This window comes from Dipodomys ordii, unplaced genomic scaffold, assembly GCF_000151885.1.
Source record: "Dipodomys ordii isolate 6190 unplaced genomic scaffold, Dord_2.0 Scaffold109, whole genome shotgun sequence".
Taxonomy (NCBI): Eukaryota; Metazoa; Chordata; class Mammalia; order Rodentia; family Heteromyidae; genus Dipodomys; species Dipodomys ordii.
The window spans coordinates 2180555-2195351 of NW_012267325.1; the positions used below are offsets into that span (position 1 = coordinate 2180555).

The following is a 14797-nucleotide window of genomic DNA, read 5'->3' on the forward strand; positions in this document are numbered from 1 at the left end:
TAACTAGGTTAAAGAGAGTCTACAAAATTGGAGAAAATCTTGACTAGCTACATATCTAATAAGGTTTAATAACCAGAAAAAATTTGCAGGGAGCAAAACAAAAAAAAATCTCCCAGAGAATGAACATTCAATTAATATGTGGTCAAATGAACTGAACAGACAATTTTCCAAAGAAGAGATACAAATGGCCAAAAAATACAGCAAAATACTCCATATCTCTGGCTATAAAAACGCAAATTAAAATGACATTGAGATTTCATCTTACTCCAGTCAGAATCACCATCCTCAGAAATATGAGCAACAAATGCTGGCAAGGATGTGGGGAAAAGGACTTTTACATACACACAGTTGATGGAAATGTAAATTAGGTTGACCACTATGGAAAATAGTTTTGAAGTTTTGTAAAAAAAAATAAAATTAGAACTATATTATGATCCATTGATACCATACTTGGACATATATCCAAAGAAATATGATAGTTAATACATGGTAGTATGACTCTCCCCAAACAAAAAAAAAGATAAACAGTGGCAGAATTTTGCTTGTGATACATATCTCTTTTCAAAATATAAAACACTGAAATACCTACAAAGCACATTTTCTTACGTTTTTCATGGACTTAATAGGGAACTTATTTAGAGAAGAAATACTCTTTAGTACCCACCATTTCATCAGTAGATATTCTTTACACACAGGGTGATTGAGAAGCTCAATGCGGTTATGTTGAACCATGACCTAAAAGTGAAAGAAAAGCAACAGACATACAATCAGACTCAGAAATTGAGCATTTTTTCTGGATTTATAACTTTAGTTTGCTATTATAAACATAGTATTTATTAATTTTATGGATTTCATAAAAGTAATAACTACATCAAGACTTTTAAAATATAAACCATAAGCTACAGAGAATCATTTTATATAGGTACAGTTATGTAATTCAGTCTCTCCTTAGTGTTGAGATGAGATCAACTTTCAAACTTTACACCAAATTTCTACAGGCATGGACAATCACAAGAAGTTAACAAAAAACACATGTCCATTCTTTCCTTATCTTTCAATGAGAACTTTAAATAATAGAATGCATATAAATAGTAGTTAAAATAATATGTGGATCATGTTTTCATGAGTATTATTAGAAAATCCAAATATTTATTTTAAAATTACATCTTAATTATTCCAGAAATACATATAGGAATTGACACCAGCAAGATGACAGAATAGGAACCTCTGGGGGTTATCTTTCCTACACAGAGAAACAATGCACACACTGCCCCCCAGTTGATTAATGCAGAATCTAGTTAAGTGATTCCTGTACCAGGGGTTGAAGATGTAAAGAAAAAGAACCAAATCAATGACAGATTTCCTGGCATTTAATTGCTACATCTCTCCTGGCACAGTGAAATGACCTTGGGAGACAATTCTGAATTCCTTGTTTCCTCCTACAAAAACAGAAGCAGGTATGTACATGCAATGTTCTGACTTTCAATAGGAACCATTTCTAAGCACTAGCAGGAACAAGCACCAGGAGAGGCCCCCTGAGGACAAAGTGGATCAGAAAAGCTTGGTCTAGCACTGAAGAAGCTACATTATTGCAGATAGACACTAGGCAGTGCTATAGAAACACAGCAGCTGTAGTATCACGTTATCAGGGAAAGTTTTGCATAGAAATAAGGCAGAATTCCTGTTACTCAGAAAAAAATGAATCTGTAGCAAAGTCCTGACTTGTTTACTAAAAAATAAAGAGGCTGACATGGTAAACATAAACATTGTGCTACAAAATTAGTATTCTCTCCAGGTCCCTTTCATTTTCATCAAGAATGGCCTGTTTTATCAAGACACTTTAGAACCCAGGTACAAACTAGGTAGGTAAGGACAACTCTGCACTTACGTTGAGGATTGAAAGAGGCTCATATACGACTTCCTGTGTAGGTGTTATTTTCTTTGTAAATGTTAGTGGACACTGAAGATACTTGAAATTATACTCAATCTGTGAAGGACACAAATTTAAATTGTTAGCCTATTATAAAACTCTAATCATTACCTTGTCTTCTTTCTTCTTTTTTTTGACTTTTCTTTTTGTGCAAGGAAAAATAAAACAGGGCCTTGTGCATGAAAGTCAAGTGCTTTATCATTCAAACACAGCCCCATCCCACAAAACTTCTTATACATGGCAGCTAATCCAGGAACAGAGATAAATAAGAGTTTAAACAGTGTGGATGATACATTTTCATAAGGGTTACTAGGAATGGCCAGTGTCTATTGAAAAACTTCTTGAAAGATCAAATACGCTAGGCTACAATTCTGCTAAGAATTAACTGATTTAGACAAAGATGAATCATTTTAAGTAGAGAAAGGGGAATTAAATGATCATATATGGGATATAAGAAATATTCTAGAAAGCTATTCTTTCATTGCTTTATAACTTGTAGTCATGGAAAAAGAAGAATTCTTATGTGGCCTGGATCCCATCTACATAATAATTTTAGTAACCTCAAATCTGGTTGGGAATCAAAAGCCAAAATAACCAACAACGAAAATCTACTGCTGGCCAGTTTGTCCTCGGCATAGGATGGAGATAATATACTTGTTTGGTCCCATAAGTGAATCATTGAGTTTCTGGAGCATCTGGTCAACCCCATCTATAGAGTTTGAAGATTTTTAGACTTTCACTCTCCAGGAAATATGAACCAAGGAAATATAAAGATGATACATAACACTAAGTGATATTGTTAGGAACACATTATCTGTGGAAACCTAGAATATAAAGAAAACATTTCTTCCCAAGTAGGTAAGAAAATATTATGATAAGTGAAACTAAACTGATTACTACAATAGGTTGTAAAACTTGTAGTAGCAATATTTTTGGTATTGTTCAAAGAATTGCAATAAAATAAATTTCCAATTATAACGATGAAATAAACTTACATGGTAGTCTCGGCAGGACTTGTCCTCTGTGGAAGGAATCATGCAGAAATCTAAAAGAATCTTTGGGAGAGAAAACACAGCTGAGCATAAAGCAGATTGTCTGAAATGTCCCATTTCTAAACACCACAAAAGATATGGCCCTTGGATTCCTTTGCTTCTTGTACCTCAAAGATAAATTACAATCCATATGATTTATGCATAAAGTATAAAACATGAAGTAACATAACGATCTCTGCATGCTTCAGAAATATCAAGCAAGTCTATGTGCTTAAGAATGAGTTGCTTTTGCTAAATGTCTAGCTAGAAATATTCCATTGGTTTGCCCTAAGATACCATGTCTGTCGGGATTTCTAGAGAATTTGTAGATGATTAAGATTCCTTTGCTCAGACAATGACCATTTATTGCCCTAATTCAGATGTTTTCCCCCTGTACTGAGGTCTAGTCTTCCATAATTCTCAGTCTGGAATAGAGGTTTTACTTTTGTTTCTTACTTGTGGATTAATAGAGAATACATGTCTACCTGGGAGTAGATAGACCAGTGAGGGATTGATGCTGAAATGGGAAATGAATATTCTATAGATGCTTAACACAGGAAAGAATGTTTATAGAGTCATTAGAATGACTCCTTGGCTGTGTAGAGACAGGTATTTCTATGGAGCTCCTATCTAAGATATTTGCCTTACTACACATCCAGTGACCCAAATAAATGACTCTGACAAATAATACTGCCTGGCCAGGATTCCCTTTTAGAACCAGAATAGACACAAGGTCCCATATGGCCCAAAGGTAGTGCATTCCACCTCTCCTCTTTTGTTCAACTCCAGTGCCCAACAGGACTTGTGTGAAAGTTCTTTTCCTGTACAAATCTTTCATAGTTACACCTCTATACATAGTGTGAAGACAAAAGTCAGGCCAAGGAGCAGCTGATGCTCAGAACAACAGTTCTTGATTTGTGAGAAGAGAGTCCAGGTATCAGATCTGATTTTTATGGAAAGCAAGATTATCTGGGCCCTTCAGGAAAATACCTGAGCTGTAAAATATTAGACACTAATGAAATTTGAAACAAAAATATACATGTCAAACAAAATATATCTAGAGAGCTGGCGCCTTTATTCTACTAACAAACAGCACTTTGCAGTCTCTGCCCCAAACATAGACTGTTTAGAGAACAAACATATTTACTATAGGCTCTCACTAATAGGACTCCTAATTGAAGGAATCAAATACTTGTTCACTAGCTTCCAATGTAGCCTGTAAAAACCCAATGTTCTAGATAAAATTTACTATTAGAAGTTAATGATTAATGCAATAACTCATTAATGCAATAACTCATTACTCATTTCAGTAATGAATACATAGGCACTTACTTTCATGCACTCTGGGAGGTATTCTACCATCTCCATGATTGGACATCTGTTGCTTGGAGAATGATGAGTAAAAACCTTCAGACATTCATCCCACCTATAAAAGCAAGTATGTAAGACACATGCCATTCTTTAATTCTTTATCCTTCTTTTCTGAAAAATAGTTGAAAACTTCGGTTTCTTTTTGTGGCTACAAGAGTAAAGATGAATGTGTTTGTTGTCTTCCACTAGGGAGAATGATGGAAAGGGTGACTCAGGTCAAGATGCGCTGTATGTACTAATGGGAATGCTAACATGAGGTCCTCGGGCACAGCTAATTGATGCTAGTCAGTTTTTTTCAATAAAGTATACAGCTGACATTTTAATATGCTGATTAAATGCTAAAGCCCCTCCCACTTTCTTTCTTCCTTTCTATTTCCTCTCTGGCTGTGAATCACTCAGGGAACACTGAGTGCAGTGGACAGGGAGACAGGTACCTCTTGCTCCTGATGGTGGTGAGGACCACCTCTTTCCTCTTGTTATGAAGTGCGATGTGCAAGAAAGAAGCCTGCTGTTTATTCATCACGATGTCTGCGTCATGGTTCAGAAGGAGCGCCACAGCTTTGGCATGCCCTTCCCGCGCCGCGAAGTGGAGTGCAGTGTTCTTTTAGAGAAAACGGGAGATAAAAAAAAAAAAAAAACATTTGGACGAAAATTTGGCATATGTACGCAATGGAATTCTACGCCTCCATCAGAAAGAATGACATTGTACCTTTCATAAGGAAATGGGAAAAAGAACACATGAAGTAAGCAAGACCCAAAGAAACACAGGTTGCTTGGTTTCCCTCATTTGTTGCAACTAAAAAGTGCCCTATAAATCTATAAGTGAACACACTGTATGGTAAAAGACAAAAAATTACACTTGGACATGATAAATTATACAGGACTCTAGACATTCTCATAGTGAGACCAGCGCAGGATATTCTTAGGAGAGGATCACAAAGGTTCAATAGCTATGGGAATATGATCCTATACAATAATTTTATTGAAATGAACTCCACAAAATAAAAACAAAATGTTCTTTTTTTCTTTTCTTCTTTGTCACTGGTTTTTATTTGCGTAACCTTTGCCTTGTATGTAAGTTTCTCTATTTGGGGAAAGGTCAGGGGGAGCACAGAAATGGTTGGGAGAGGGTGAAAAATGCAGCAGTGATACTAGACATGACATTGAAAATGAACTACATGAATTGTGGGGCAGGAGGAGCAGGAGTGAAAAAATTGGGAGAAAACAAGGGAAGAGGTGATACTGTTTAAAAAGAAATTACTCATTATCTGACTTATATTACTTATCTGCAACCTCACTGTATATCACCTTTACAATAACAATAAAAAGAAGAAAAAATGGGACAATGGAAAATCATTGTCTTATAGTATTGTGGAATTGCTCTAAAGAAATGCTTCACAGACTTAACTATTCAATACTCAAATGCATCAATTTAAGATTTATTCAGAATCATCATGCTTTGAAATAATGCATTTATCATCCTAATATAGTGTGTGTGTGTGTGCCTCTGTGTGTGTGTGTGTGTGTGTGTGTGTGTGTGTGTGTATTTGTTTATAGGGAGGTGATTCCACAAGGAAACAGGGCAGGCATTCAGCTAAGGATGCTGTGAATATAAAGGAGAATATTCCAAGGAGATTGCTCATCTCTAAGAGCTGTGCTTTCCCAATTTGGGGTTTATAAGCTAGTAAAAACAAATTAGATTGTCGTAAGGTTGCCACTTCTCTGTCTTGCAGTGAGAAGACATTTTAAAAGCAGACAAGAGTGACTTCCTATGTCTGTCATTTCATGAACAATGTATATTTCAACACTCTTCAAAGGAGGAAGGGCATTAATAGCACCACAAAAGACAGTCAGTCTTTCCAATCAATGGACTTCAAAACAACCCAATTTCGTAAAAACTCAGTCCTGCTCTGTTCATTCTTCTAGGTTCACCAGAGCATGGTGAAAGCTTTATCTTCAAGTCTAATGGGTCTGGAAGGGCCTGTGTGACCATGGAAAGGTGGCCACTTAGTGTTCTCCCATTTCTGTTTCCCTGTTGCTCAAACCTTACCACAACAAAAGGCTGGAGGTAGAAAAGGACAGGGAGAGAGCAGATAGCTAAGATGAAGGCTTCCTGGCAATTTTGGAATCCGATTTTGAGTTTGGCAAGAAAAATAGAGTACCTACCCCCTCTTCATCTAGCCGATCTGTGCACTTCAAATTGGTATCCAGAATGACCTTCATGGTCTGAGTGTACCCGCCCATGGAAGCATGATGCAAAGCCGTCCAGCCATTGTGGTCACTGTCAAGAGAGTTGAGAAAGGATCTGTGCTCACAGTATACAGCAACAAAGGAGGAGGCAACAATGCTCGATAAGAAATGTACTCATTACCTTGCTCATGTAATTGTAACCCCCTCTATGGTATTTTCACAATAAAAAAATATACAGATGAAATGTGGGATGGCAACCACTCTGTTCATGGTATGTGGGTCGAATGACAAAGTGGGCACCACTTTGATATTTAGCATATAATTATCTATCAATAACATAATCCAAACAAATATTTTAGTCAGGAGGTTAAAATATAGAGCACATAAACACATTACCAAATGTTTGAGGATGAAGGAAATGACCACATGTTTGTGTCATATAAAGGTGCTATGTGCTATTGAATGCTATTTTCAATTTTGTTGTATTGTTTCATTAAATATTGTGCCAATAATGCTCCATAATAGTAGCATTAGTTTTTATGGTTAATAGTTAGTGTTAATAATAACATCATTGGGGGTGGTAAGGGTAGCCCTGGAGCTTGATCTCAGGGTCTGAGCCCTGCCCATAAGCTTTTTTGCTCAAGGCTAGAGCTCTACCTCTTGAGCCACAGCTCTACTTTCAGCTTTTGGTGGTTAATTGGAGATTTCTTGCTGACTTTCCTGTTCAAGCTGGTTTTGAACAACAATCCTCATATTTCAGTCAACTGAGTAGCTAGGATTACAGGCATGAGCCACTGACACATAGTGATATTGCCTTTAAACAATTGAAAACTCACGTATGTTTTAAGAATACGATGGACAGAAATGTTTAGTGAGATAAAAATTAAGATAACATAATTAAAATATAGAAAACGGCAACCTAATACTGAAGCTCCACATGTCCTCACCTGAGAAACAATGCTCCTTTCTTCAGTAGAAGTTGAACAACTTTATCATGCCCATTCTTGGCGGCCAGGTGGAGAGGAGTCATCCCGTGGAGATCCCCTTCATTCAAGAGCCTTGTGTCACTTATGTCTTGCAGGAGCCTCTGACAAGTATTGATTCGCCCATAACTTGAAAGATAGTATGTTTATGTATTTTCAAAGTCTGTATTACACCAGAGAAGGACATACTCATAGATCATGAAGACTGGCTTTTACCTGGCTGCAAAATGCAAGGGTGATTTCTTATCTTTGCTTTTTGAATGAATAGACACGTTGAAACCAAGTAGGTTATTTACCGAGACAGGGACCCCCTGTCTGCATGCGTAATGAAGAGGGGTACACCCTTCATTGTCTTCATCCATCACAAGCTCCTTAATATGTTGCATCTATGGGAAAATGAATATTTGTATAGAACTCTATTGTGTTAATACAGCATTTTTCTAAGTACTCTGCAGCATAGAATTTTCCAATAAGTGTCAATTTGTATTCCTCAAGGACAAACCTGTAAACTACCTAAAGGATATTAGGATAAAATAAGTAAGGATGAGATATCATGCTCTCTCTAAAATGTACATTACCCTATTAAAGGCTCTGAGAGATTCTGCAGTCAGGGAATGTACCTAAACAGCATTTTCCAAACATATGTGGCCATACTTTCTAATCTCTTCCTTTATTTCCCAAAAGAATGCTTAACATGTTCTTTTAAGCAAATGGATGAGAATATTAAAATTAGGCTTATCTGTTTTTTTTATAGTATATTAAACAAAACAAAGCAGAGCAAATGAGTCACTTACTCAAATTAATAGACATTGTTAATTTTGTTTAAAATATTCAAGTACAGGTGTTTTGATTGATTATTAAAGGGAGACACTGTATAAAAATCTATTTATTACTAAAAATGGCACATTTCACATATGCCCAGTCTGTAACTACTGATAAATATAAATATAGAGATACTGCTTTCAGCCTGGAATCAATAAGTCAAGTGTATCAAGGAGATTCTTGGTAGAATATTGTTAATTTGCTTACATACTTAACTTTCTCACTGTTATAAAATTTATAACCATGAATGATTGAAGGAAACATGACTTTAAAATTAAGATGTATCCTTATTATAGATGTGTATGTATAACAATTCTTTGTAACATCAAAAACCAAAAACCAAATTCAATGAACTATCATTATCATCAGCATCAGCATCAGCATCATCAGCATCACCACCACCACCACCACCACCACCACCACAATGGGAATACACATTCAAATACAGCACTTTTATGTTAAAACAGTTTTGAAATCCCTGAATAAATTTTCATATCAGTAAAATTCATAGCAAACAAAACCAGCTTATTTCCTGCAAAACACAGCTCAATCTGTGAAAATCCACAGACATACCTTACCTGCATAAACTCAGGTTGCAAATTTTTTAATCCATAAGGTTGCTGTACAGTCAAATGTAAGAAGTTACGTCCAAGATGATCTTTTATATCAACCTTTGCACCTATAAAAAAGAATATAATATAAATTAGAATTCTTAACATTTATTGAAAGGATGGCTTATGGTAAATTTTCAACTTAATATCTTGACTAAAACTTTTTGCCAACCTTCAACAGAAAATTTAATGTAGATGGAAAAACTAAATGTTTAAAAATATGGTGCATGTTTGTCTGTATCTGTGCACATGTACATGTGTGTGAGGTAGCAAATGTTTGATATATTACATGAATACATAAAGCCATAACTTAAAAAACATTTTGTCATCATAAGGGTGATGTATATAGGGGTTACAGTTACATAAGCCAGGTAAAGAGTTAATTTCTTTTTTGGACAATGTCACCCTTAAACCCTAACTTTTGAAGAATATGGAGCAATTGGAAAATAAAAAGAATGAAATGGGGGAAGAGCTCTTTCTTCTCTGAAGAGAAAAAAGGAGAAGAGGGAGCAGAAAGATGAATGATGGGAGGTAAAGTGGAAAGGAGAAGAGGGGGAGGGGATGGGAAGAGTTGGGGACAGCTCTACTCTTTGTTCTCACAGCAGTAAGTTAATGGATGTAACAGGGATGGTTACAACACCTATACCATAGAGAATTGACTCATTTATAGACAACTGATAGAATGTTCAGCAAACACCTGATGTGTAACTATTGCCTATGAATGTTATCTATCACTATTCTGAAATTCCTCCTTTACTAGAAATGGGAAGTGTTCTGTTCGATACATAACAGGTGAAAGTCAAGGCTTCATATACAGGAACACAAGTAAATAAATGTTTATTCCAAAGACTTGGCTTGCTCCATCTTTGTACCTTTAGAGAGTAGCAAATTCACAATATTCCAAGATGCAGAGGCCGTTGCTAATATCAGAGGAGAGCGCCCTTCTGAATCAGTGGTGTTGATATCTGCTCCCTAAGACAAAGTAAGTCATTCACAAAGAGCTATGCACAGATCAATCAGCTTGCACTGAAGTATCAGAAATACAGTGGGATAGAGCATCTATATTATGGACACTACTCAAGCACATGACTAAGCATTGCATTACGTGAAATTTCCCTCTATTTTGTACATTAGAATATCAGAAATCAGGGCTTTTTAAGATAATTTCAATGTTGAAAATATTCTCACATGTTAGGTGTCTAACTGCTATCTTGTAATAGTTGTATTGCTTTGTAAACCCTAAAAATAAAACCCTCTAATATCAAAGCTAAGAAATTATTTTAAATAAACTTGTAGATTGCATATATGAATTTTATGTCTTTTGACACAGATAAACTAAAATAACTGTATTGAAATTACTAAGGTAAAGTTTTCTGTTCAGCTTTTCTCTGAGACAATTTTTATTTAAAGGCCCAAATGATGGCACATGCTTATCATAACACTTACTCAAGGAACAGAATAATGATTTGAGGCCAGCCCTAGCAAAAATAAGTTAGAGAGACTCAATTTCAACAAACTGAATATCTAACTGATATCAATCATCATCTAATCAAGCATCTAATCAATATCAGCTATGTCAGAGTTATTAGTTTTATAGTTCGAGGCCAGCCCTTGGAAAAAATAAAATAAACAAAGGCAAAAGGCCCTACCTGAAAAATAAGCTAAGAGATAATAGAGTACTTGCCTAACAAGTGTGAGTCCCTGAGTTCAAATCTGCATACCACCATGTTCTAAATTTAACAATTATATTTTATAAGTATTATAAAATATTGTAAGTATTATAAAATATTACAATGATAATGTTTCCTGGAACAAAAACAAAAAACAAAAAAAGAAGCCTTTGAGAATTTCCTGAAAATAAGTCTATATTTTGACAGGGTAATCCAAAAGTTTAAACACTGATTATGGACATTTCCCTTCGTTCAGGATCTAGTGGACACGGGTGACTGGCTGCTGGTCCCCTCTGAGAGACTGGTGTCAGGTGCAAGTCTGCCATAGTTCTCTTGCTAGCGGAGGGAACAGATGGCAGCATCCCCAGGAAAGCGTGTGTGTCAAAATACCCATGATGTTCACTGAGGCCTTCTAAGATTCTTTTACATAATCATTATGATTTCAGTAGCTGTTACTGGCAACACACTTGTGTTATATACATGTGAAACTCTATTTTTAGCTACTATGGTGGACCTATAAAGGGCTATCATAGATGTATCCATTTACAGGACTTGTAAAACTTTAATTCAAAAGTTGATTGCTTACAGTAAAAAAAGACCTCATGCTTACATTTGCAAGAATTCCTCAATAATTTTTCTCAATCTCTTTGTTTTTCCTGGCTTGACAGGTGGTGGCAAGGCATGGGACTAAAAGCTTACTGGCAGGTGAAGGCAACTTAAGTTGAAAGTCCATGTCTGCCTCAAGCCACTGATGCTGAGGAAGGATTAGTGGAACTCCTTAAGACCTGTACTCTCAACTGGTTCACGGACCATCAAAAGGCCTCTACTTGGAATAGCCAAATAAGCTCTAAGCAGGAAAGCATTGATGGGGACATCAGAAGGCACACTTTGGTAAGAAGGTTGGCCATGATACATCCCTACAAAATATACTCTAGTTGTCAACATGGAACCCTTTCTTCATTGCAATGTGAGAAACTAACAAGTGGTTTAATTTTGAAAATCAAGATTATATACTTAGATAATGAGTTTTCAACTGTAAATAATAATTAAGAAAAGTACACTTATTGGTTGAATAATTACCACTGAAATTAAGTAGTCTGCTAGCTCATGATGATCAAATAATGAGGCTCTGCAAAAAAGAAAATTGAGATAATATTGATAAAAATATAGAAAACAAAGTTATTATATCAGAATACAAGTCCTTAGCTGAATATCAAATAATATGATATGTTAATGATTAGTAATCTCTCAGAATTTACCACTGATTCTGATTAGCATATTTTCAAAGTCATGGTGATAGGAGAAAATCAAATTCAAGCAAGACACACTTAAAATTTACCTCTGGAGTTCAATAGCCTCCCTCCTACCCCCCCCTCCCCTGCTTGAGACCTGTTTAGTTACAAAAGCTAACAAGATAACTTTAGCTTCCCTGAATGTTTATGAAGCCAACACTAATGGAGAGAGTTAAAGTCACAGTCAGTTAAAAGGGTAGTGCTAATTAGTAAAGCAAATAGTAGAGCAGCACTGTAACACATGCTAAAACCATGCTTTATAGTGTAAATTCCATTTCTATATTCCTTTCACAAACTTTATCGCCTCTTCTTGGTCTTTTATTTATGGATTTGAGAATCAGATTTTTTATTTTTACCGAAAGCCTCATAAGAGGTTGCTTTTCTGGATAAAAATATTAATTATATTTAGAAACTTTAGGAGTTGAAATATTAAGTCTCTATTTTTCTAAACCAATTCCTTCTTAGGCACATTTGCTATTTAAGATTGTATTCAAAAGGTTCATTTTAACTATACTCCAGTCACCAGATTTCCAAATTGAATAATATTGGAATCAAAGAGTTCTAAAAATCTCTGGTACTCCTATCAGAGATTTGAATCTGAGGGTCTTCTTTGGCATTGGAACTTTATAAACAATTGTATGATTTTATTATATAGCGATTTGAGAAATTCTAGTCTAGATGTTCCCCAAACTCCCTAACTCTAAATTTTGCCTTCTTTCAAAATTTTTAAGAGTTCCTAGCTGGCTCTTGTCATATCACTTCGTATCACTAGTCCTGGATTTATATAATATATGCAAGCTTGTTTTCTTAATCTTCTGTTGTGATATATATTTATCTTCATAACTGATTATTCCTTCTTAACTTTTGAAAATCCTTATTTTTAAATTTTTCAGGTTATTATCTTTCTTGATTCATTTGAAGTAAATAAGTCTTTTGGTGATTTGTTGCTCACAACAAATTTGTTGCTCACAAATTTCTCAGAAGTAGAAGTTCCTTTTATCCATGAATATTTCATAGCAGTTAATGCATATTCATCCTCATATTTAGAAGCCTACAATTTAGAAGCCACCTTACATTTTAGCTGGAGTTTCTTTTTCCCTTGGAAGTACAGTAGAATTTCTGGTCCAGTTACCTAGTGTCGATTTGTGAGCTCTTTTCTGACATTCCATGATTCAAGTCTAATTAAAAGTCTGTGGCGTATGTGTGTTTTGCGATTGTTGTATTAGAAAAAGAGAAAGAGACAGAGAGAAACAGAACCAGAGACACAGGGAGGAAGAAGAGAGGAGAGAAGAGAGAAACAGAGAGCAAGAAAGAAATTGAGGGAGAGACAGACATCTCATCTACTTCTTTTACTCACAGGGGGACAGATTAACACTTCCCCCCAAACTTCACAAAACTTTCCCCCAAATTCTCAATCTACACCCCCTATCGCAGTATGAAGACTATAGTTTTTAGGCACTTTACTTACTATGTTTCTGTTAAACTGCAAAGAAATATGTCATCTGGGGAGATTTTTCCCAAAGCTGCATATTTGGAAAATATCTATCCATACTTGTGAGGGCCAGTAGAAGAGATTGGAGGTGTCTGTGTTTTGCACCTGTTCCTGCCCCATTGTCTTCACTGAGCATGGGAGAACTGAAGCAGGATGGACTGAAATGGCTTAGAAAGTCATGTGTGTTGGCTTTCCTTAGCACATAGGAAGTTATTCTTGAGCCTAAATCTAGTGGCCTAAGAATACAGAACACACCAATGGAAATTTTATTCTGTAAAAATCAGTTTAACAATGTGTTTTGATATCTAGGCTATAGAAAAACATCCAGTTGAACTATAGGACCTTTGTTAGTTGTTCTTCTCTCTTGGGCTAAAATTGTTTAGAATCCTTTTGCTGAATGTATAATTGAACTTGTGAAGGCTAAAGATCTTTATACAGAATGAGAAGTGGGGAACTTGCCTGTGCAACAGAGTCTCATGATTTCCATCAACAGCATTAACAATATCATTGTTACCAGAATAGGAAGAGATCATCATTTTAACAATCTCAGTGGCTCCTTGGGTTGCAGCAAAATGAAGGGCCATGCACTTGCCATTCTAGAAACAGGTTTGATAGCAGAGTCAGTGTTTATATCTCAGAGGAGGATATAACTTATATACTGTTTTGTGGAAAACATGTTGTTCAACAAAATTCCAGACACTGACAGGCAAAGACCTGAAATCTATACTTTTAGTCACCCATAACTGGCCCCGGGGTCACTCAATTCTTGTATATACATATCCTTAGAAATTAGTTAGACGGGTCCAAAACTAAAATATGTTAACTGTTCAGGATGGAATTATAACCAAAGATATTCATGATTGGAATTCAGAGTTCCTGGATGACAATAATTTATTATTGTACTTGAGGGAACACTTTGAGTTATTTAATGATGGGTGAGCTGTTTGTAGTCTTTACTGCATCTGCATTTGTAATTGTTTTAGATACATTGAAATTTACAAATATAAAAATCAAGATATTGTGCTTTTACTAGAACAGAAGGGAATACTATATACTTTCTGCTATATACATTTCCAATTCACATTTTACTGTAAATAAATTGTAATGTATCTTGAGATACATTACAAGATACATCTTGTGATGGTTCTAAAATAAAAGTATCTTACAAAGTATGAACAAATACCTCCTGCAGGTCAATGTGTGCACCATTGTCCAGACACATTTTAATCATTTCCAAGTCACCACTCTGAACTGCCAGGTGGAGTGGGCTGACTTTCTTGTTATTCACAAAATTGATATGAGACTCCCGGGTGTATCCACTCTCCTCACCTTTAAAAGGAAGTATAATTTGAAATGAACATTTCAATAAAATAAGATTTTATAAGGAAATTTAGACTTACATGAA

At 35.5% G+C, this 14797-nt stretch overlaps 1 protein-coding gene across 1 annotated transcript in view; it reads right to left on the reverse strand.

Moving 5' to 3' along the window:
* Trpa1 (transient receptor potential cation channel, subfamily A, member 1) overlaps nucleotides 1-14797 on the reverse strand; it is a 49691-nt gene that overhangs the window by 18285 nt on the left and 16609 nt on the right. Inside the window, exons 6-18 of the mRNA XM_013028417.1 lie at nucleotides 14576-14721; nucleotides 13852-13988; nucleotides 11689-11737; nucleotides 9811-9910; nucleotides 8906-9006; nucleotides 7722-7891; nucleotides 7470-7634; nucleotides 6499-6613; nucleotides 4767-4933; nucleotides 4294-4387; nucleotides 2926-2985; nucleotides 1889-1987; nucleotides 665-735 (exon numbers count right to left, since the gene is read on the reverse strand). Coding sequence (XP_012883871.1) covers nucleotides 665-735; nucleotides 1889-1987; nucleotides 2926-2985; nucleotides 4294-4387; nucleotides 4767-4933; nucleotides 6499-6613; nucleotides 7470-7634; nucleotides 7722-7891; nucleotides 8906-9006; nucleotides 9811-9910; nucleotides 11689-11737; nucleotides 13852-13988; nucleotides 14576-14721 — 1474 coding nt within the window. The remainder of the gene's footprint in view (nucleotides 1-664; nucleotides 736-1888; nucleotides 1988-2925; nucleotides 2986-4293; nucleotides 4388-4766; nucleotides 4934-6498; nucleotides 6614-7469; nucleotides 7635-7721; nucleotides 7892-8905; nucleotides 9007-9810; nucleotides 9911-11688; nucleotides 11738-13851; nucleotides 13989-14575; nucleotides 14722-14797) is intronic.